Genomic DNA, 24,711 nt, shown 5'->3' with positions numbered 1-24,711 from the left:
TTGAAGGGGTGTCCACATACTTATGTATATGTAGTGTATGTCTGAAATGTAGATAATACCTTTGATAATACAGTGGTAGCAATACATGGTTATAACATCTGCAGAAAACCCAGAAATGCCAATGCGGGCGGTGTTGCTGTCTATATTCAGAGCCACATTCCTGTAAAGCACAGAGAGGATCTCATGTTAACCCTTTGATGCTTACCAACACACGGGCGTGATCATTCTACAGTGGTCCCTGCAGCGTACGCTCAAACCGGTGTGATTAGAACGCTTATTTAGAACGTCCAGTTTCGATTGACGCAACAGTCAGCGTTTGAGCAGGCAAAAGTGTTTTTTTTCACAGAAACATTTTGCACAAACACAGTCCTTACAAAGTTATGTCCTGAATGTGACCAGTTTATCTTTGGATGCAAATTTCAGATATTTACCAATCCTTAGTAAACTTTTGTAAAAAATGTTTTGAGCAGATTCATTGCTATTTTACTGTAAACTAATTGACAACAGACTTTCAGCACGCTTATAGGGAAGGGCATTCAACATGCACGGCACTTACACAAATTATGATAAAAAGATTGTGGGAGATGTTTTGTTAGACTTCAGTGCGGCTTTTTACATTATCGATTATAGTCTGCTGCTGGAAAAACGTATGTGTTATAGGTAAAGCCATTATATCTACGTATGCACATGACTCAACACGTCAGCTACAACAGCGAGTGAAATCACTGCAACACTTAACAATATTTCAAAAACTAAAAGCATTGTATTTGGGACAAATCATTCACTAAACCCTAAACCTCAACTAAATCTTGTAATGAATAATGTGGAAATTGAGCAAGTTGAGGTGACTAAACTGCTTGGAGTAACCCTCGATTGTAAACTGTCATGGTCAAAACATGTTGTTGCAACAGTAGCTAAGATGGGAAGAAGTCTGTCCATACTAAAGCGCTGCTCTGCCTTCTTAACAACACTATCAACGAGGCAGGTCCTACAGGCCCTAGTTTTGTTGCACCTTGACTACTGTCCAGTCGTGTGGTCAGGTGCCACAAAGAGGGACTTAGGAAAATGACAATTGGCTCAGAACAGGGCAGCACGGCAAACTATGCATGTCAATCTCTCTCTCAATCTCTCAAAGTAGAGGAGAGATTGACTTCATCACTACTTGTTTTTGTAAGAAATATTGACACGTTGAATGCACCGAGCTGTCTGTTTAAACTACTAGCACACAGCTCGGACACCCATGCATGCCCCACAAAACATGCCACCAGAGGTCTCTTCACAATCCCCAAGTCCAGAACAGACTATGGGAGGCGCACAGTATTACATAGAGCCATGGCTGCATAGAACTCTATTCCACATCAGGTAACTGATGCAAGCAGCTTTAAAAAACAGATACAAATACACCTACTGGAACAGTGCGGACTGTGAAGAGACACACACACATAGGCACAGACACACACATACACATGCTAACACACACACACTCTACACACATGTACACATGGATTTTGTATTGTAGATACAGCATGTGGTAGTAGAGTAGTGGCCTGAGGGCACACACTTAATGTGTTGTGAAAAGTGTTATGAAATGTAATGTCATGTAATATTTTTTATTGTATATAACTGCCTTAATGTTGCTGGACCCCAGGAAGAGTACCTTTTACCTTGGCAGCAGCTAATGGTGACCCTTAATATATTCAAATACCCAGTGGCGCAGGTTACGTTAGTTACTCCCAGAGGCAAGTGCACTATGAAGGTGGGGGTGGTGAACCATTTACCAGTATCGTTACTGCTAGGGAGAGACTGTAACCTATTCGAGAGTTTGTGGCGGAGTAAACCAGAACTGCCCCAAGCCTGTGCCGGTGCGCATAAGCAATGCGAAGCAGTCACTGGCACTCTCAGAGAAAACACATCCCCAAAAGGCACGCACCTGCCGTGCTCCACTGGCACTACATGGAGACGTCTCTTCTTCACCCAGATCGAGTGCTGGGGAGGAAGAAAAGGAAATTCAAGATCAGAGGCTCAGGCAGCTGTTTCTTGAAACGACAGAGGAGGTCACATGCCCAGGTCTCCCAGTGGAAAGCGGAGGAGACCAAGGTCCCGCACGGCCCCGGTGAGAATAGACAGCCAAGACTTTCATTTACCTGATGAGTTGACAGGACAGTTTGGCACCTCACAGCTGCGGGACCCGGACCTGGTCTCGGTGTGGCGCAGAGTGAAGGTGATGGACGGGAAGCGCATGGAGGGCGTCAATGAGGTAAATCCCCCTTATTACTACATAAAGAAGGGCTTACTGTACTGGGTGGTTAAGAGAAGGGCGAAGTGCTAGAGCTTTTAATGGTGCCTAAAGCATATGGAGACACAGTACTGTACCTGGCTCATTTGTATGTGTTGGGAGGCCACTTGGCAGTAGACAAAACTAAAGAGAGCATCATGAGTAAATTCTACTGGCCCTGCATTACAAGTGATGTAGAGAAGTACTGTAAGTCATGTGACCAGTGCTTAAAGAATGCCCCCAAAGTCAATTACAGAAACCCGCTCATAACCCTCCCCATCATTGAAACGCCCCTATGAGCGGATAGCCATGGATCTTGTGGGTCCTATTCCCAAATCAGCCCGGGAGCACGAATATATACTGGTGGTAATCGATTACGCCACATGCTACCCGAAGCCACACCCCTGTGTAATATGTCCATTAAAGGTATTGCTAAAGAGTTGTTTCAGATATTTTCCCGAGTCGGCCTACCCTCCTCTATTTTGACCGACCAGGCAACCCTGTTGATGTCCCATATAATGAAATACTTGTGTGCCTTGTACCAGGTTAAACAGATACGCACGAGGGCAAATCATCCTCAGACAGATGGTTATGCGAACACTTGAATAAAATAGTAAAGTCGATGCTAAAGAAGGTTGTGGAACGGGACGGGAGGAACTGGGACATGTTATTACCTCACTTGTTGTTTGCTCTTTGGGAGGTGCACCAGTCGTCAACAGGCTTCTCCCCGTTCTAACTGTTATATGGAAGGCCGTGCAGAGGGATCCTGGACCTCACCAAGGAGGCGTGGGAAGCCCACTCCTGTCACTGGGCGAAAAGGGTCCATATCAGGGAATATCTTTACATGACACGTTTTTCATATTCTAGAGAATACAGACCATTTCCAATGTATATTTTGAGTTTTGTGGATTTGCACCATATCCTGACAAATTCTGAATCCAGATGTGTCTTTTAGACCTTTATGAAAATGGGATTACACCGAATATCACACATGGACATTTCCAATGGCCAGATATGGACTCATTCAATATCCTGATCCTATTTTCTCTCTTCATGTTGACAAATACTGACTGTATACATTGCATATCTGTTTTTTCTCAGCACATGCAAGATAATAAGCTATATTGATTCCAGATATGCTTCTCTTTGTTGAGGTTCATATCCGGATCTTGATATCAAATCAAATCACATTTTATTTGTCACATGCACCGAATACAACAGGTGTAGACCTTACAGTGAAATGTAACAAATAATTAAAGAGCAGCAGTAAAAATAACAATTGCGAGGCTATGTACAGGGGGTACTGGTACCGAGTCAATGTGCGGGGGGCACCGGTTAGTCGAGGTAATTGAGGTAATATGTACAGTTGAAGTCGGAAGTTTACATACACCTTTTTACATACACCAATTCCTGACATTTAATCCTAGTAAAAATTCCCTGTCTTAGGTCAGTTAGGATCACCACTTTATTTTAAGAATGTGAAATGTCAGAATAATAGTAGAGAGAATGATTTATTTCAGCTTTTATTTATTTCATCACATTCCCAGTGGGTCAGAAGTTTACATACACTCAATTAGTATTTGGTAGTATTGCCTTTAAATTGTTTAACTTGGGTCAAACGTTTTGGGTAGCCTTCCACAAGCTTCCCACAATAAGTTGGGTGAATTTTGGCCCATTCCTCCTGACAGAGCTGGTGTAACTGAGTCAGGTTTGTAGGCCTCCTTGCTCGCACACGCTTTTTCCGTTCTACCCACAAATGTTCTATAGGATTGAGGTAATGGCTTTGTGATGGCCACTCCAATACCTTGACTTTGTTGTCCTTAAGCCATTTTGCCACAACATTGAAAGTATGCTTGGGGTCATTGTCCATTTGGAAGACCCATTTGCGACTAAGCTTTAACTTCCTGACTGATGTCTTGAGATGTTGCTTCAATATATCCACATAATTGTCCTTCCTCATGATGCCATCTATTTTTTGAAGTGCACCAGTCCCTCCTGCAGCAAAGCACCCTCACGGCATGATGCTGCCACCCTCGTGCTTCACGGTTGGGATGGTGTTCTTCGGCTTGCAAGCCCCCCCTTTTTCCTCCAAACATAACGATGGTCATTATGGCCAAACAGTTCTATTTTTGTTTCATCAGACCAGAGGACACTTCTCCAAAAAGTACGATCTTTGTCCCCATGTGCAGTTGCAAACCGTAGTCTGTCTTTTTTATGGCGGTTTTGGAGCAGTGGCTTCTTCCTTGCTGAGCGGCCTTTCAGGTTATGTCGATATAGGACTCGTTTTACTGTGGATATAGATACTTTTGTACCTGTTTCCTCCAGCATCTTCACAAGGTCCTTTGCTGTTGTTTTGGGATTGATTTGCACTTTTCGCACCAAAGTACATTCGTCTCTAGGAGACAGAACGCGTCTCCTTCCTAAGCGGTATGACGGCTGCGTGGTCCCATGGTGTTTATACTTGCATACTATAGTTTGTACAAATGAACGTGGTACCTTCAGGCGTTTGGAAATTGCTCCCAAGGATGAACCAGACTTGTGGAGGTCTACTATTTGTTTTCTGAGGTCTTGGCGGATTTCTTTTGATTTTCCCATGATGTCAAGCAAAGAGGCACTGAGTTTGAAGGTAGGCCTTGAAATACATCCACAGGTACACCTCCAATTGACTCAAATGATGTCAATTAGCCTACCAGAAGCTTCTACAGCCATGACATCATTTTCTGGAATTTTCCAAGCTGTTTAAAGGCACAGTCAATTTAGTGTATGTAAACTTCTGACCCACTGGAATTGTGATACAGTGAATTATAAGTGAAATAATCTGTCTGTAAACAATTGTTGGAAAAATTACTTGTGTCACGCACAAAGTAGATGTCCTAACCGACTTGCCAAAACTATAGTTTGTTAACAAGAAATTTGTGGAGTGGTTGAAAAACAAGTTTTAATGACTCCAACCTAAGTGTATGTAAACTTCCGACTTCAACTGTACATGTATGTAGCGTTATTAAAGTGACTACGCTGAAAATAAGGACAATTTTTATGCATTTCCCTCCAGATATTATACAATGGTTTGGCCCGGATATTGACTCATTAGATATCCTGAGATAGGCCTATGTGGACATCTTATTTTCTCTATACGATGACAAATACTTACAGTAGGCCTACATAGTATATTTTCTCAGCACATACAATGCATATGCACTTGACTGAGTTCCATATCAGGATCTTGAAATGCTTTTTGATACACTAAATAAAGATAATTTCTGATGCGTATTTGTGACTTGTTTCAGGAAACTAGGCGTATGTCGCAAGTCACAACTTCACAGGAGAGGAATTTGAACATTTATTTAAATGTTTTATCGAAATGCGTTTTATGCCTTCTGGAACATTTGAACGTTCATGTGCCTTAATAACAAACTTGTATGCCATCTGTAAATACGAATAAAGTTATTAAATTACAAGCCTAGTTGGTTTAGCCACAGAAAAAGACAGGAACCTTCCCGCTAGCCATGATTGGCTGAGATAATGAATGGGCTGGATATGCCGAGAGATAAGTTTCGGATTGGTCTGCCGTGTAGCATCTTCTGTCAATAAAATGAGCTGCTCGTTATGTGTAGATAATCCTTTCTACTGCATTTTTTTCCCAAAGATTTAACATTAGCCATGGAGAGAACTGCAAATGTGTTGCTACTGCTCTCAATAACATTGCTGCCCTGAATTTATCAGGCGCTATCAACAAAGGTCAGTGGGAAAAAGTTGTGATGGACTACTTTCTGGAGGACGATCGTGCCATGCTGACTCGATCTGACTGAAAATGAATCCGACGATGAGGAAATTCCTGATTTAGGTAAAAACATTTTCATTGAAGAAGACATTGTAGAGTCTTCTGATGACAGTGATGGGGAAGAAACGGCGATCAACAATGTTGTTGTCACGGAAGAAGTTGACCGAGTTTTGAAATCAGTGAAATGTCTGGTAGAAGCAGAGTATGATAAGGAGATGAATACAATTCTGCCGTTTGATTACAAATGCAGAGGGAGTCGAAAAGAGAACACAGAAGGCTGTTGTATAAAACACCTGTCTCCGGATTACATCTTCAAACTAAGGGCAACCATGGCATCCGTGACAGAGAGGGATAAATATCTGATGATTCTAATGGCATTGCACATGGTCAGTGTGAACCAGAGTGACTTGACATGTTGTGAAGGACAGCACTGTGACAGGGGTCAACATCCCACAGCTGGTTGGACTGGAGGATGGTACGGTGCTGGTGGAAAGCTATGGCTGGCAACAACACCTGACTCCTGTGGGAAATTATTCTCTTATATTGTAGATGTGCTGTTAGCTTAATAAGAAAGCATTAATGATTAAACATAATAGGTTTGTACTGTACTGATATAAATTGTTTAACCTAACAAGCTGTGATTAATGTGAGGAGCTGTTAGGGAGTAGGGTGAGATAAGGCTTGTGACTCACTTACACAAACACTGCCTCTTTGTTGAACTGCCCAAGGACATATGTACAAAGAGTACAGTTAGAGTGGGAAAGTACAGGAAAACTGTGTCTATGGGTGCTGACTATTGTGACAAGCTGCAGATAACTACTAATGCCTGGCAACAGTGAAGCGCCAAGGCGCTGGGACCAGCCTGTGCGCCAACGATAGGCTGAGTAAGTCTAAACCACGCTCAGTCTCTACTCTGATAGGCCAGCAGGGAGCGGGAACTATCTCTGTCAGAGTATTTAAAGAAGAACTTATAACAATGGACCAGTTCTCTGACTGCCCTGCGTGGTGTTTCAGTGGAACCGTATATACGAACATCATATTTACCAATTCAAGTGTATGCATTAATTAAAATACTAGTCTATTTTAGAAGACGTGTATTGACCTCTTTTTGTTCCAATACCAGATTTGAATTGACGCAACTTAACACTCCGTACCTCAGGCCGCTGCCACAGATCAAGCAGTACCAGCACTTCAGATGAATATAATTTTCATTGCATTGTGTGAGGTTATTCTTCTTATCTAAACTTGGGAGGTGAATTGATGTTATGCAAGGTTGTAATGTCTTCTCAAAAAATTTATGTATTTCCTGTTTTACAGCTTAGATTCTCTGGAGCCTGGTGTTGTTGTCGCCAAGGAGCGTTCGGACTCAGTCGGCACCAGGTTTTAGCTGCTGCGCAATGCTGACATCCTTCCTCCCATAGATGGTCTGCCTGTACAAGCACCACCTAGACTGGACACAGCTAGACAAACGTATCTTTTTGAGAAGATCAGGGAGTTGTGCGACGAAGAGGCTATGGACATCACATGCCCTGCACCAAAGTCAAGGGCAGGACAGAAACAGGCTCTCCGAATATAGATTCCCTTTTTCATGTGAGGTTCGGACGGACCAGTTCATCACTGGGGGTGAGTTCCCAGTCATCAGCACTATCTGCAGTGCCTCTATTCACATGACTCTCTCCTAACACACACGCCATATGTTGCTGCTACTATCTTTTTTTGTATCCTGCTGCTCAGCCACTTTACCCCTGATTGTATGCATATAACTACCTCATCTATCACTGATATAGTTATTGATGTTGTTCGTGTACATACTGAATATTATTTTCTTTATATTGACACTATCTAGTTTTGATATTGCGACTATGCAAGTAACCATTTCGCTGTACCGTTTACACCTTTTTATTTTATTTAACCAGGTAAGCCAGTTGAGAACAAGTTCTCATTTACAACTGCGACCTGGCCAAGATAAAGCAAAGCAGTGTGATAAAAACAACAACACAGAGTTACATATGGGGTAAAAAATAAAACATAAAGTCAAAAATACAACAGAAAATATATATACAGTGTGTGCAAATGTAGCAAGTTATGGAGGTAAGACAATAAATAGGCTATAGTGCAAAATAATTACAGTTAGTATTAACACTGGAATGATAGATGTTCAAGAGATGATGTGCAAATAGAGATACTGGGGTGCAAATGAGCAAAAATAAATAACAATATAGGGATGAGGTAGTTGGGCGGGCTAATTTCAGATGGGCTGTGTACAGGTGCAGTGATCGGTAAGGTGCTCTGACAACTGATGCTTAAAGTTAGTGAGGGAGATAAGTGTCTCCAGCTTCAGAGATTTTTGCAATTTGTTCCAGTCATTGGCAGCAGAGAACTGGAAGGAATGGCGGCCAAAGGAGGTGTTGGCTTTGGGGATGACCAGTGAGATATACCTGCTGGAGCGCATACTACGGGTGGGTGTTGCTATGGTGACCAATGAGCTAAGATAAGGCGGGGATTTGCCTAGCAGTGATTTATAGATGGCCTGGAGCCAGTGGGTTTGGCGACGAATATGTAGTGAGGACCAGCCAACAAGAGCGTACAGGTCACAGTGGTGGGTAGTATATGGGGCTTTGGAGACAAAACGGATGGCACTGTGATAGACTACATCCAATTTGCTGAGTAGAGTGTTGGAGGCTATTTTGTAAATGACATCGCCGAAGTCAAGGATCGGTAGGATAGTCAGTTTTACGAGGGCATGTTTGGCAGCATGAGTGAAGGAGGCTTTGTTGCGAAATAGGAAACCGATTCTAGATTTAACTTTGTAGCTCAGCTGGTAGAGCACGGCGCTTGTAACGCCAAGGTAGTGGGTTCGATCCCCGGGACCACCCATACACAAAAAATGTATGCACGCATGACTGTAAGTCGCTTTGGATAAAAGCGTCTGCTAAATGGCATATTATTATTATTATTATATTATGATTGGAGATTCTTAATGTGAGTCTGGAAGGAGAGTTTACAGTCTAACCAGACACCTAGGTATTTGTAGTTGTCCACATACTCTAGGTCAGACCCGTCGAGAGTAGTGATTCTAGTCGGGTGGGCGGGTGCCAGCAGCGTTCGATTGAAGAGCATGCATTTAGTTTTACTAGTGTTTAAGAGCAGTTGGAGGCTACTGAAGGAGTGTTGTACTCATTCATACTCATCTCAATGAGCAGCGGGTTCTGCCGTGGGCCCCACCTTCTGTAGAGACCCATCCACTTAGCAAGATGTGGCTGGGGGATATAGCATTTCTTTCACATGAACCATCAATTTAGACAAGTGTGTCTGGGTAAGCGTTATCTAATTTTTATAAAATATTTTTGTCTGGACACTTTCTGTTTACCTGGAATTTTTCCTTATTGTAGGATACTACTTTTACCACTTTTAGTCTTAATCTTTACTACACTACTCACTGTTTAGCACATGACCTCACATGTGAATCCTTAAAGAGATGGGTGGGGCTGGTTTAAGAGGGTGTGAACAATGCTGAATGGGTGTAGACAAAGAATTGCTCTCCAGTAGGTTTCAGTGTTGCCAACTTATCGACTTTGTCGCTATACTTAGCGAGTTTTCAGACCCCTCTAGCAACACATTTTCAATAACGCGACTAGCGACAAATCTAGCAACTTTTTCTGGTGTTATTGGAGACTGACGTGAAAGCACGTATCGTTCTTACTCATCTCAATGAGCAGCGGGTTCTGCCGTGGGCCCCACCCCCGTCCCAAAGCACTCACAGGCGGGCCAGTCCTCCCGCAGCAGTCCCTCCCAGCTGCAGTCAGAGCAGGAGATGTTCACCCCTCCGCGTCCAGACTGCAAATGAATCGCTCATGCGGGAAGCCGCCGCTGGCTGATCCCACCCTGGCTTACATTCAGGGTGGAATGTAAATGTAGGGTGTTTTTTACTCACTTTTTGTCTCTCCCACGACGTTATTCCTCTCTCCTACAGCGTCCATCACAATTACATGCACATGGCTAATTATGCAAATTAGGTGATAATGTCATTTAGAGACTTCTAGCGACTTTTAGGTCAGCCAATAGCTACTTTCCTTACTGAGGAGTTGGCAACACTGGTAGGTGTACCAAAACATTCAAGGGCCATTTTCTCAAAAGTGAGGTTACAAGTTTATCAACTTTCAAAACAGAATTACTTTCCCATTGTTCCACAAATGCAGTGTATGACATACCATTTTGTAGCTCTGTGTCTCTGCTTTAATCCACTGTAAAAAACACAATTTCAAATTTTGCTACATAAGACCGAATCAAGGCGGTCTGTCACGTTTGAGTTTTGAGGACATGTTCAATAATTTGACAAATATTAAATCCATATAATTATTTCAGACACTAGCTAAACTTTTTGTGATCCATCTGCATAAAGGCACGTGCAAACAGCAAGCTAGAACCACTGTAAATATTATTTTCTCATCATTAATGAAGCAGGTAGAGTAGCTACCTTGTTGTATGGTTATGTTAAATGACAATATTTTCTTGCAATATCGACACAATTTTCATTCATGATTTATGCATTGACAGTTTGGAGTGGATCACAGACCAACACTACCACCACTTTGGGTCTGGGCTGCGAGGGACCGGCGCCGCTGATGACTCAATCTGCACCCATCGCAGCAATCGTCCATAACAAACAGGGCTGGCAAGGGTATTGAGGGTGTGCAACTTTTTTTTTCTGTTAAATAAATAAAATACATTTTTAGCAAAGATTGGCCTACGTTTGCATCTTTACAGAAAACAGGTGTTGTGATTGGAGCTCTGGATTTGCTATGCTGCATTAAAAAAAAGAATTGGCAGAGATGTGTTTTGGATTAAATATGACAATGTTTGCTTTTCCGTGACTTGTAGCCTACTTCTGAATATGGTGCAAATGTATGCTCAGATATGACCCCTTCATTTGAAGAAGCACGATGATTTTTGGCACCTGAACAGGTAAAATAATTTGGCCGTTGGACATTGATCATGAGTCAGATTTAGTCCGATTAATATTACATATAATTTAAGGATATTTATTGAAATCATATATACAGTATATATATATTTTTTATACGGATCCATAAATGATCAGGTAATGACTAAAGATATGATACATTACTGAAAGTATGTGGATTCGTTCAAGCCTAAGTATAAAGGCATAGATATGTCAACATGTTGACACATTCCCTTTCCGGAGTTAAAATATTATACAAATTCCAGAGTTAAAATATTATACAAATACTGTATGTAAGCGGGTGCACATGCATCAGGGGCGTGTCTTGAAGGGATCTCCCCAGTGGTGGAAAAAGTACCCAATTGTCATAATTGAGTAAAAGTAAAGATACCTTAAAAGAAAATGACTCAAGTAAAAGTAAAAGTCACCCAATAAAATTCAACTTGAGTAAGAGTCTAAAACTATTTGGTTTTAAATATACTTAAGTATCAAAAGTAAATGTAATCACTATAATATACTCAAGTATCAAAAGTAAAAGTATAAATAATTTCAAATTCCTCATATTAAGCAAACCAGACGGCACCATTTTCTTGTTTTTTAAATTTACGGATAGCCAGAGGCATACTCCAACATTCAGACATGATTTACAAATGAAACATGTGTGTTTAGTGAGACCACCAGCTCAGAGGCAGTAGGGATGACCAGGGATGTTCTCTTGATAAGTGCGGGAATTTGACCATTTTCCTGACCTGCTAAGCATTCAAAATGTAACGAGTACTTTTGGGTGTCAAGGAAAATGTATGGAGTAAACAGTACAATATTTTCTTAAGGAATTAAGTGAAGTAAAAATAAAAGTAGTCACAAATATAAATAGTAAAGTAAAGTACAGATACTGCAAAAAACGACTTCAGTAGTACTTTAAAGTATTTTTACTTAAGTACTTTACACCACTGAATCTCACCGCAGATATTTCTGAGGTCCGGATTGGATGCATGTGGAAACTGTCCCATTACGGAGAATATCCTAGCTCCAAATATGAAATTAAGGATATGCGTATCTGGAGCATGTCTACTCCTTATATCTAATAAAATGTCAGATATCCAGATATATACTGAACAAAAATATAAATGCAACATGTAAAGTGTTGGTCCCATGTTTCATGAGCTGAAATAAAAGATCCCAGATATATTTTCCATATATACAAAAAGCTTATTTCTCTCCAATTTTGTGCACAAATTTGTTTACATCCCTGTTAGTGAGCATTTCTCCTTTGCAAAGACAATCCATCCACCTGACAGATGTGGCATATCAAGAAGCTGATTAAACAGCACGATCATTACACAGGTGCCCCTTGTGCTGGGGACAATAAAAGGCCACTCCAAAATGTGCAGTTTTGTCACACAACACAATGCCACAGATGTCTCAAGTTTTGAGGGAGCGTGCAGTTGCCATGCTGACTGCAGGAATGTCCAACAGAGCTGTTGCCAGAGAATTGAATGTTAATTTCTCAACCATAAGCCCCCTCCAACGTCGTTTTAGAGAATTTGGCAGTACGACCAACTGTCCTCACAACCGCAGACCACGTGTAACCACGCCAGCCCCTCCACATCCGGCTTCTTCACCAGCGGGATTGTCTGAGATCAGCCACCCTGACAGCTGATGAAACTGAGGAGTATTTATGTCTTTAATAAAGCCCTTTTTGTGGGGAAAACCTCACTCTGATTGGCTGGGCCTGGCTCCCAAGTAGGGTGGCAGGCCCGGCCAGTCATGTGAAATACATAGATTAGGGCCTAATGAATGTATTTCAATTGACTGATTCCCTTATATGAACTGTAACTCAGTAAATAATTGAAATTGTTGCATGTTGCATTTATATTTTTGCTCAGTATACAGTGAGGGAAAAAAGTATTTGATCCCCTGCTGATTTTTTTCATTTGCCCACTGGCAAATAAATGATCAGTCTATAATTTTAATGGTAGGTTTATTTGAACAGTGAGAGACAGAATAACAACAAAAAATCCAGAAAAACGCATGTCAAAAATGTTATAAATTGATTTGCATTTTAATGAGGGAACTAAGTATTTGACCCCCTCTCAATCAGAAAGATTTCTGGCTCCCAGGTGTCTTTTATACAGGTAACGAGCTGAGATTAGGAGCACACTCTTCAAGGGAGTGCTCCTAATCTCAGTTTGTTACCTGTATAAAAGACACCTGTCCACAGAAGCAATCAATCAATCAGATTTCAAACTCTCCACCATGGCCAAGACCAAAGAGCTCTCCAAGGATGTCAGGGACAAGATTGTAGACCTACACAAGGCTGGAATGGGCTACAAGACCATCGCCAAGCAGCTTGGTGAGAAGGTGACAACAGTTGGTGCAATTATTCGCAAATGGAAGAAACACAAAATAACTGTCAATCTCCCTCGGCCTGGGGCTCCATGCAAGATCTCACCTCGTGGAGTTGCAATGATCATGAGAACGGTGAGGAATCAGCCCAGAACTACACAGGAGGATCTTGTCAATGATCTCAAGGCAGCTGGGACCATAGTCACCAAGAAAACAATTGGTAACACACTACGCCGTGAAGGACTGAAATCCTGCAGCGCCCGCAAGGTCCCCCTGCTCAAGAAAGCACATATACACGCCCGTCTGAAGTTTGCCAATGAACATCTGAATGATTCAGAGGAGAACTGGGTGAAAGTGTTGTGGTCAGATGAGACCAAAATCGAGTTCTTTGGCATCAACTCAACTCGCCGTGTTTGGAGGAGGAGGAATGCTGCCTATGACCCCAAGAACACCATCCCCACCGTCAAACATGGAGGTGGAAACATTATGCTTTGGGGGTGTTTTTCTGCTAAGGGGACAGGACAACTTCACCGCATCAAAGGGACGATGGACGGGGCCATGTCCCATCAAATCTTGGGTGAGAACCTCCTTCCCTCAGCCAGGGCATTGAAAATGGGTCGTGGATGGGTATTCCAGCATGACAATGACCCAAAACACACGGCCAAGGCAACAAAGGAGTGGCTCAAGAAGAAGCACATTAAGGTCCTGGAGTGTCCTAGCCAGTCTCCAGACCTTAATCCCATAGAAAATCTGTGGAGGGAGCTGAAGGGTCGAGTTGCCAAACGTCAGCCTCGAAACCTTAATGACTTGGAGAAGATCTGCAAAGAGGAGTGGGACAATCCCTCCTGAGATGTGTGCAAACCTGGTGGCCAACTACAAGAAACGTCTGACCTCTGTGATTGCCAACAAGGTTTTTGCCACCAAGTACTAAGTCATGTTTTGCAGAGGGGTCAAATACTTATTTCCCTCATTAAAATGCAAATCAATTTATAACATTTCTGATATGTGTTTTTCTGGATTTTTTGTTTTTTATTCTGTCTCTCACTGTTCAAATAAACCTACCATTAAAAGTATAGACTGATCATGTCTTTGTCAGTGGGCAAACGTACAAAATTAGCAGGGGATCAAATATATTTTTTTCCCTCACTGTATATAGATAAAGATATCCCCTGATATTGACCCTTTTCGCCCAGTGTGTACCCACAGAACTGATGGAACATGTCGCCCTAATGTGAGAATGGATTGCCGCGTGTGGCCAATAGCGAAGAAACACATGGAGAGCAGAAAGCACAACAGAGAGCCTACAGTAGCACTGCCCAGCCCCAAAGTTGTAATGTAAGAGATAAAGTACTCAGCTTAATTCTGACAGCAGAACATAGGTTCTTAGCACAGTGGAGGTGTCCATACAAGGTAATGGCAAGAGTATCCCCTGTAAACTACAGTTAGGCAGCCAGGTAGGAGAAAACCTGAACAGCTATACCACATCAAGGAGTATCATGAGAGAAATGGAGATATTATGTTCTGCTCCCTTCCTACAGCCCAACAAGATCAACCCCCGCTAGAAGTGCAGGTGGGGAAGTCGCTGACGCGCCAGCAAGAGCAGGACCTACGGGCCCTAGTGGACAGACACAGGGAGGTATTCTCTTCCCTACTAGGGAATACAGATCTCATATACAGTATACACAGAGCCAGGCAAGAGAGTGAACTTAAGGCCTTACAGAATCCCTGCTGAGTGACAAAAAAAAGTCAGAGAGGGGGTGAGAGAGATGCTGGGTTGGGGAGTTATCGAGGCATCTCAGAGCGCCTGGTCAAGTCCAATAGTACTCGTTCTGAAGCCAGACAGAACGATGAGATTCTGTAATGTCTTCCGAGGCCTGAACGACATCTCCAAATTCGATGCATACCCAATGCCCAGGGTAGATGAGCTGATTGGGAAAGGCTAGATCCGTAACTAACCTAGATCTCACTAAAGGCTATTGGCAGGTGCCTCTTGCCCCAGAAGACAGGGAGAAGACTGCGTTCTCTACGCCAGACAGCCTTTTCCATTACGTGAAATTACACTTCGGGCTTCACGGAGCAGCCACCACGTTCCAGCAGTTAATGGACCAGCTACTTAGACCTCACGTTTATTATCTATGCATAGTCACTTTAACTCTACCCACATGTACATATTACCTCAATTACCTCGACTAACCGGTGCCTCCGCACATTGACTCTGTACCGGTACCCCCTGTATATAGCCTCCCTTCTGTTATTTTTAATTTGCTGCTGCTTTTTAATTATTTGCTATTTTTATTTTTTGCTTATCTATTTTTTACTTAACACTTTTTTTTTTCTTCTTAAAACTGCATTGTTGGTTAAGGGCTTGTAAGTAACCATTTCACTGTAAGGTCTACACCTGTTGTATTTGGCGCATGTGGCAAATCAAATTTGATTTAATTTGATTTCTATTATAATAGTTTCTATAGATTGTAAATTAAAAATATATTTTTGCTACAAGTATTATTATATTATTGATCGATTGACTATGACTTTTCAAATCACCCAGCAGTGCTATTTGCAGAGTTAGCTCCAGGTAAATGTTGCAATTTCTCAGCCATTCCTGAACCTGCGACCAAAACCAAGCTACATATGGACAGTACCAAAACAAATTATCTAATGATTCTGTCTCTTCGCAGCAAAATCTGCAAAGCTGGGATGGTTTTATCCCTCAAATATATAACATTCTAATGGTTGCAATAATTTTGTATAATAATTTACAGTGAAAAACTATGTTTTGAATCTTGCGTCATTTTGTGTATCAGTTCATAAACCATGTGCCATGGAATCTGTACATCAAAAATCTCTTCTCAACTATTTTGCAATATGTATAGCACAGCTGTCAATGTTTTGGCCTTGAAATGAAACTGGTATACTTTTTTATTTATCACAATTTTCTTAAACCAGTTTTGGTCTTTAATGCAGGGCCAACAGACAAGTTCCTTACTTTCTCCCCCTTCCATTTGCCTCTTCCATTTTTGTGGTAATGCTGAAATTAGTTTGTTGTAATTTTGGATATACCAGACATTTCCATATATTTTTGTTAGCTGTATGTGTGATATAACTCCACCAGTCCTATTTATGATATAATTTACAAATATTATACCGTAAAAAAAATAAAATAATAATAATCTATGAGTATATTTGAGTTAAACCAAAATGGTGGATTTAACTTAAATTTCAAACAACTTTCTATGTCTTGTTTTAAAAATAGCGATATTTTTCAAATAACCAAAAGTCAGAGGTTGTAATCTGAATAAAGGGAAAAAGGACATTCTTGAACACGGAGTGAGACATTCTTACTAATCTGCTAGAGAACCAGTTCGGATTTAAGTATAGCTTTTGTATGATTGAAGCATTAAGTGAGAGGTCTAATGCTTTAATATTTAGTAATTTCTACCCTCCGAATTCAACAAGATGGCGCCAACAGAGAGGGCTGCCTTGCTTCTAGTCCTTAGTAAACTTTGCAGTATTTTGTTTTTTTATGTATTATTTCTTACATTGTTAGCCCAGAAAATCTTAAGTGTTACTACATACAGCCGGGAATAACTATTTGGATATCAGAGCGGTGTCAACTTACCAGCACTACGACCAGGAATACGACTTTCCCGAAGCGGATCCTTTGTCCGCACCACCCAGGGCATTTGAACTGATTCCAGAGGCCGACCCAAAACAACGCTGCTGGAGGAGAGGGAGCCGGAGCGGTCTTCTAGTCAGACTAGGAGGTGCGCACACCACCCATCAATCCCGAGTATATTACTCGCTAATGTCCAGTCCCTAGACAACAAAGTTGACGAGATCAGGGCAAGGGTTGCTTTCCAGAGAGACATCAGGGATTGTAACATACTCTGTTTCACGGAAACATGGCTCTCTCGGGATATACTGTCCCCGTTCATACAGACATCTGGTTCTCAGTACATTGTGCCGACACGAATAAACATCTCTCCGGGAAGAAGAAGGGTGGGGGGGTATGTTTCATGACTAACAACTCATGGTGTAATTGTAACAACATACAGGAACTCAAGTAATTTTGTTCACCTGACCTATAATTCCTCACAATCAAATGCCGACCATATTATCTCCCAAGAGAATTCTCTTCGGTTATTGTATATATCCCCCCTCAAGCCGATACCATGACGGCCCCCAAGGAACTTCACTGAACTTTATGCAAACTGGAAACCATATATCCTGAGGCTGCACTTATTGTAGCTGAAGATTTTAACAAAGCAAATTTTAGTAAAGGGCTACCTAATTTCTATCAGATTATTGACTGCAGCACTCGCGCTGGAAAAACACTGCATACAAGGCCCTCCCCCGCCCACCTTTCGGCAAATCTGACCACGACTCCATTTTGCTCCTCCCTTCCTATAGGCAGAAACTCAAACAGGAAGCAGCCGTGCTTAGGATTATTCAACGCTGGTATCCACGCTTCAAGATTGATTTAATCACGCGGACTGGGATATCTTCCGGGTAGCCTCTGAGTATAATATAGACATATAAGCTGTTCGGTGAGTGGGTTTATAAGGAAGTGTATAGGAGATGTCGTACAAACTGTGACTATTAAAACCTACCCTAACCAGAAACTTTGGATAGATGGCAGCATTCCCGAAAAACTGAAAGCACAAACCACCGCATTTAACCATGGCAAGGTGACGGGGAATATGGCAGAATACAAACAGAGTAGTCGTTCCCTCCGCAAGGCAATCAAACAGGCAAAACGTCAATATCGAGGCAAAGTGGAGTCGCAATTCAACAGCTCAGACACAAGACGTATGTGGCAGGGTTTACAGATAATCACGGACTACAATAGGAAAACCAGCCACGTCGCGGACACCGACGTCTTGCTGCCAGACAAGCTAAAAACGTTATTTTCCCACTTTGAGGATAACATAGTGCCACCGACGTGGCCAGCTACCAAGGATTGTGGGCTCTCCTTCTCCGTGGCCAACGTGAGTAAGACATTTAAACGTGTTAACCCTCGCAAGGCTGCCGGCCCAGATGGCATTCCTAGTCACGTCCTCAGAGCATGCGCAGACCAGCTGGCTGGTGTGTTTACGGACATATTCAATCTCTCCCTATCCCAGTCTGCTGTCCCCACATGCTTCAAGATGGCCACCATTGTTCCTGTACCCAAGAATGCAAAGGTAACTGAACTAAATGACTATCGCCCTGTAGCACTCACTTCTGTCATCAGGAAGTGCTTTGAGAGACTAGTAAAGGATCATATCACCTCCACCTTACCTGTCACCCTAGACCCACTTCAATTTGCTTACCGCCCCAATAGGTCCACAGACGATGCCATTCGCCATCACACTGCACACTGCCCTATCCCATCTGGACAAGAGGAATACCTACAGTATCTCAAAGCCATCAGACTGTTAAACAGCCATCACTAGCACAGAGAGGCTGCTGCCTACATACAGACTTGAAAATCACTGGCCACTTAAAAAAATTGAACACTAGTCACTTTAATAATGCCACTTTAATAACGTTTACATATCTTGCATTACCCATCTCATATGTATATACTGTATTCTATCTTAATAATGTTTACATATCTTGCATTACCCATCTCATATGTATATACTGTATTCTATACTATATTTTGCATCTTAGCCTATGCCACTCTGATAATGTCATTGCTCATCCATATATTTATATATTCTTATTCCATTCCTTTACTTAGATTTGTGTGTATTAGGTTTTTGTTGTGGAACTGTTAGATATTACTTTCTAGATATTGCTGCACTGTCGGAACTAGTAGCACAAGTATTTCGCTACACTCGCAATAACATCTGCTAACCATGTGTATGTGACCAATACATTTGATTTGATTAGATTTTAGTCTGGCTTGCCATTCCAAATAAAATTGATTTGTTTTTGCTCATATAATTTAAAAAAACAAGTCGTTAGGTGTAGTCAGGGCCATAAGCAAATAGGTAAACTGGGATATGACTAAAGAGTTAATCACATAGATTTTCCCACAAATAGACAGGTATTTTCCTTTCCATGGTAGCGAGATCTTATCTATTTTTGCTAACTTTCTATTAAAAAGTATTGTAGTGAGATCATTTATTTCTTTCAGGATATGAATACCGAGTATGTCCACTTCACCATCAGACCATTTTATAGTTTTTCTTACATTTAGATTTCAGGGAGAATTTCACTGTTAATTTACAGCATTATACTGGCACCAGAGCTGCCAGCTTAATACTGTAATTTTGCTTTACAGCAAAGATGCTGTAATATATTTTACAGTACTATTTTCCTTACTGTAAAATATATAATCTCTGCTGTAAAGCAAAATGACAGTGTTAAGCTGGCAACTCTGGTGCCAGTATAATGCTGTACATTTACAGGGAAAGGTTTTAGTGTATTGCCCACCAGGTGCCCTTAAAGTTCCTCAATGCGCTTGACACCTAGATAAGCTCATTTCCTGATGATGGCTCATCGTACTGGGCGACTTCAACCTCCCGACGTCTGCCTTCAATTAATTTATTTCCACCTTTCCCCTCCTTGCCTCTTTTCACCTCACCCTTTCCCAGTCCCCTCCCACTCACAAAGCAGGAAATATGCATGACCTCATCTATACTAAAGGCTGTTCGCCTCTCTGATCACTAAATTGTTACCTTTTCTGTCTCCGTCTCCTCCAACCCTACCCACTCAGCCCCTACCCAGATGGTCATGCACCGTCGCTATTCTTCGCTCTCTCTCTCTCCCATTACTCTCTCCTCTTCTATCCAATAATCTCTCCTTTCTGCTAAATCCTTCTCCTTCCTGTCTCCTGATCCTGCCTCTTCAACCCTACTCCCCTCCCTTTCTACATTCTATGACTCGCACTGTCCACTTTTCTCCCGGTCAGCTCGGCCCTCCCCTCCTGCTCCGTGGCTGAGTGACTCATTGCAAGTTTACAGAATAGGGCTGCGTGCAGCTGAGCGAAAATTGAGGAAAACTAAACTTCTGGAAGACCTATCATCCTTTCACTCCCTCCTTTCTACTTTCTCTTCCTCTGTATCAACTGCTAAAGCCACTTTCTATCACTTAACATTTCAAGCTTCTGCCTCTAACCCTAGGAAACTCCACCTTCTCCTCCCTGCTTAATCCTCCACCCCCTCCCTCCTCCCTCTCTGCAGATGACTTTATCAACCACTTTGAAATTAAGGTTTACAACATCCTCTCCTCATTCACTCAGCCTATTGAGTCCACTGGTCCCACTCAGAACTACCCTACGCCTTGACCTCTTTCTCCCCTCTCTCTCCAGATGAAATCCTGCAACTAGTGAGGCCCGGCCGCCCGACAACCTGCCTGCCCACTTGACCCCATCCCCTCCTCCCTTCTCCAGACTATATCTGGAGACCTTCTCCCATTCCTCACTTCCTTCATCAACTCATCACTGACTACTGGCTGCATCCCCTTTGACTTCAAAATGGCTAGAGTCGATCCCCTCCTCAAGAAACCAACACTCGACCCCACTGACGTCAAACACTTATTTTCTTTCCAAAACACTTGAGTGTGCTGTCTCTGACCAACTCTCTATTTATCTCTCTCAGAACGATCTTCTTGACCCTAACTAGTCAGGCTTCAAGACGGGTCACTCAACCGAAACTGCTCTCTCTGTGTCAAGGAGGCTCTCCGCACTGCCAAAGCTGACTGTCTCTTCTCTGTTCTCATCCTGACACCGTGAACCATCAGATCCTCCTGTCCACCCTCTCAGGGCTGGGCGTCTCAGGCTCTGCAGACTCTTGAATTGCATCCTACCTGGCAGGCCGCTCCTACCAGATGACGTGTAGATGATCTGTGTCTGCACAACGCACTCTCCCACCTGGACTACTGCAACACGCTGTTGATTGGGCTCCCCACTTGTGCCATCAAAGCCCTGCCACTTATCCAGAACATGCAGCCCGCCTGCTGATCAACCTTTCCAAGCTCTCCCATGTCACACCGCTCCTACGCACACTCCCCTGGCTTCCAGTCGAAGCATCCACTACAAGACCATGGTACTTGCCTACGGAGCAGCAAGAGGAACTGTCCCTCCCTACCTCCAGGCTATGCTCAAACCCTACACCCCAACCCGAGCCATCTCTGGTCTCTTGGCCCTCCCACTCCCACCGCTCCCGCTCAGCCCAGTCAAAGCTCTTCTCTGTCCTGGCACCCCAATAGTGGAAGCAGCTTCCCCTAAAGCTAGGACAGCAGAGTCCCTGCCCATCTTCCAAAAACATCTGAAACCCTACCTTTTCAAAGAGTATCTTAAATAATCCCACTGCTAAATAAAACTTGCCTTTTGCGAACTAACGCTTGCACTTTACTCCCCCCCCCCCCCCCCCTCTCCCATGACTGAAATATGTGTTTGCCCCACCTAGCTATCTTAAGATGAATGCACTAACTGTAAGTCGCTCTGGATAAGAGTGTCTGCTAAATGACTAAAATGTAAATGTAAAATTTCTAAAGGATTTGTATCGGGCCTAGCCCATGTACTCACTGAGGCCATAGTCTCTCTCGTCATCGTCGTGCTTCCGCCAGCGACAGCACAGGTGCTTGAGGACCATGGTCATGTGACTGAAGATGATGAGGGGAGGGGGTAGGATGGGCCGCTCGTAGAAGGTCATGATGAGCTGGTATCTCTGGAACTTCCACACCTGGTTAGAGATGGACTTCACCTCAAAGAAGGTGTTGCTATGACAACAGAAAGTAACAACCAAAATGTAAAATCAACCCAAAATGCAATAGCTTGGTTTATTTACCAAAAATTGTTGCAACATGTTTTATACATGCATTTCTATGAAGATGGAATATAGGCCATGTTTTGAAACACTCACCCCCTCTTCCAACCACCCTTCCAACCACCCTCCATTTCATTTAACCCATATAACTTTAATTATAAGGGCGGCAGGTAGCTTAGTGGTTAAGAGCATTGTGCCAGTAACCGAAAGGTCGCTGGTTCTAATCCCCGAGCCGACTAGGTGAAAAATCTGTCGGATGTGCCTTTGAGCAAGGCACTTAACCCTAATTGCTCCTGTAAGTCGCTCTGGATAAAAGCATCTGCTAAATTACTAATGATTATTATTATAATTAATCCTTCCATCCTCGTAAAACTGACTATCCTACCGATCCTTGACTTCGGCGATGTCATTTACAAAATAGCCTCCAACACTCTACTCAGCAAATTGGATGTAGTCTATCACAGTGCCATCCGTTTTGTCACCAAAGCCCCATATACTACCCACCACTGTGACCTGTACGCTCTTGTTGGCTGGTCCTCACTACATATTCGTCGCCAAACCCACTGGCTCCAGGCCATCTATAAATCACTGCTTTATCTTAGCTCATTGGTCACCATAGCAACACCCACCCGTAGTATGCGCTCCAGCAGGTATATCTCACTGGTCATCCCCAAAGCCAACACCTCCTTTGGCTGCCATTCCTTCCAGTTCTCAGCTGCAAATGACTGGAACGAATTGCAAAAATCTCTGAAGCTGGAGACTCTTATCTCCCTCACTAACTTAAAGCATCAGTTGTCAGAGCACCTTACCGATTTCTGCACCTGTACACAGCCCATCTGAAATTAGCCCACCCAACTACCTCATCCCCATATTGTTATTTATTTTGCTCATTTGCACCCCAGTATCTCTATTTGCACATCATCTCTTGCACATCTATCATTCCAGTTTTAATACTCATTGTAATTATTTTGCACTATGGCCTATTTATTGCCTTACCTCCATAACTTGCTACATTTGAACACACTGTATATATATTTTCTGTTGAATTTTTGACTTTATGTTTTGTTTTACCCCATATGTAACTCTGTGTTGTTGTTTTTAATCGCACTGCTTTGCTTAATCTTGGCCAGCTCGCAGTTGTAAATGAGAACTTGTTCTCAACTGGCTTACCTGGTTAAATAAAGTTACATACTACTACAGTCACCATAACTTGTACCACTACAGCCACTACTACTACTTTGCCTGCTACTACTACTACCAAGATCACACAAATATTCCTACATTTACATTTGAACAAAAATGCCAGTAAAACAGAGATGTATAAACAGTATGTTCCTTACACTCCACCGCTATTTGCATTGGAACTTTTCTTTCATTTGCATTTCTTGGTAATTAGTCAAGAAATGCGGAGGGGATCGTTCTTACTACAGTATTTCACACAGATGGCAATAAGGCACAATAACAGTAATTTATCACTATAATGACTCTCAATAGGAGATTAAACATCTTACTATGTGTGTATGCTACAGTATGCTCTGAAATGGGCCTCGAGTGGCTGCAATTGAACAGCACTTAAGCAACTGCAGTTGTAATGTTACACACAGCTGTCATATTATATATTATTTGACCTCAAAAGACAGCACAGGTTATACACTGTTTATAACTAATCACAAACACAAAGCCCTAACCCCTCACTTGTTTAGCTATATAAAACGAACAAGGATCACAGATGGAAATGACCTACGTAGCTAATGAACTCGGGTGATATAGGAGTATGTTGTGCATGGGCCCTGAATAAACTGTGCAGGAGAGTAAAATAAACCATGCACATTTTTGGCTTTGTCCAGAAATAACTCCTAGAGATCCTACCAATTTTGGCAAGCTGAGAGGATTTGGCAGGTGTAAGCAATATGGTGAACATTCCCACTAGCCTATCAGAGGCTAGGTGGGGCTATTACCAATGTGCTTAAACCTATAAAATCCTCTCAGATCTCCACAAGTGTCTTGGGGGTTGGGGATAGGGGCTAGGGGTTGTTTCTGGACAAGGCCCTGGTATGTATAACCGAGTGGGCGTAAGGAGAGTGTAGTATGTTTACAGAAAGAGAGCACATACTTGAAGACAGCTATGAGTAGGTTGACTAGCAGGATGTTGGCCACCAGCAGGTAGCAGGCCATGATGGCAGGAACGATCCAGGCTCCCGTCTTACAGGGCGGCAGAGCTACAACACGCCCGTCCTCCGCGGTGATATTCTGGCCACACGGAGCTAAGCACAATGACACAACCACAGGTTCAGGATGTTACACAAGGTGTCATAGATTGTGTCACAAGACAAACTATGACAAAAGAAATGGGTAGCCTATAGAGAGTTTCTATGACAGAACATCATAAATAAAGGCAAACGTTTGTGCCAATGGTGCATCAAAACAAATAAACATACAGACCAAGACGAGACAAGCAAGCCAACATAAAAGATGAACACAAAATCAAATGAAAGTAATGTCAACATACAATACAAACATACAAGCAAACCCAGGCAATCATACAGAACAAACAATAATTATCTTAACATTTAAAATAAACAAACCA

General features: G+C 42.4%; 1 protein-coding gene across 1 annotated transcript in view; it reads right to left on the bottom strand.

Moving 5' to 3' along the window:
- LOC311145177 (transient receptor potential cation channel subfamily M member 3-like) overlaps window positions 1-24,711 on the bottom strand; it is a gene marked incomplete at both ends in the record, with an annotated part of 342,943 nt that overhangs the window by 39,028 nt on the left and 279,204 nt on the right. Inside the window, 2 exon segments of the mRNA XM_084181386.1 lie at window positions 21,884-22,077; window positions 24,238-24,388. Of these exon segments, the coding sequence (XP_084037512.1) occupies window positions 21,884-22,077; window positions 24,238-24,388 (345 nt within the window).

Source organism: Coregonus lavaretus (assembly GCF_964263955.1).
Source record: "Coregonus lavaretus genome assembly, chromosome: 17".
Classification (NCBI taxonomy): domain Eukaryota; kingdom Metazoa; phylum Chordata; class Actinopteri; order Salmoniformes; family Salmonidae; genus Coregonus; species Coregonus lavaretus.
Note: the sequence above shows the minus strand (reverse complement) of the source record. Positions and strands in the feature narration are given on the sequence as shown.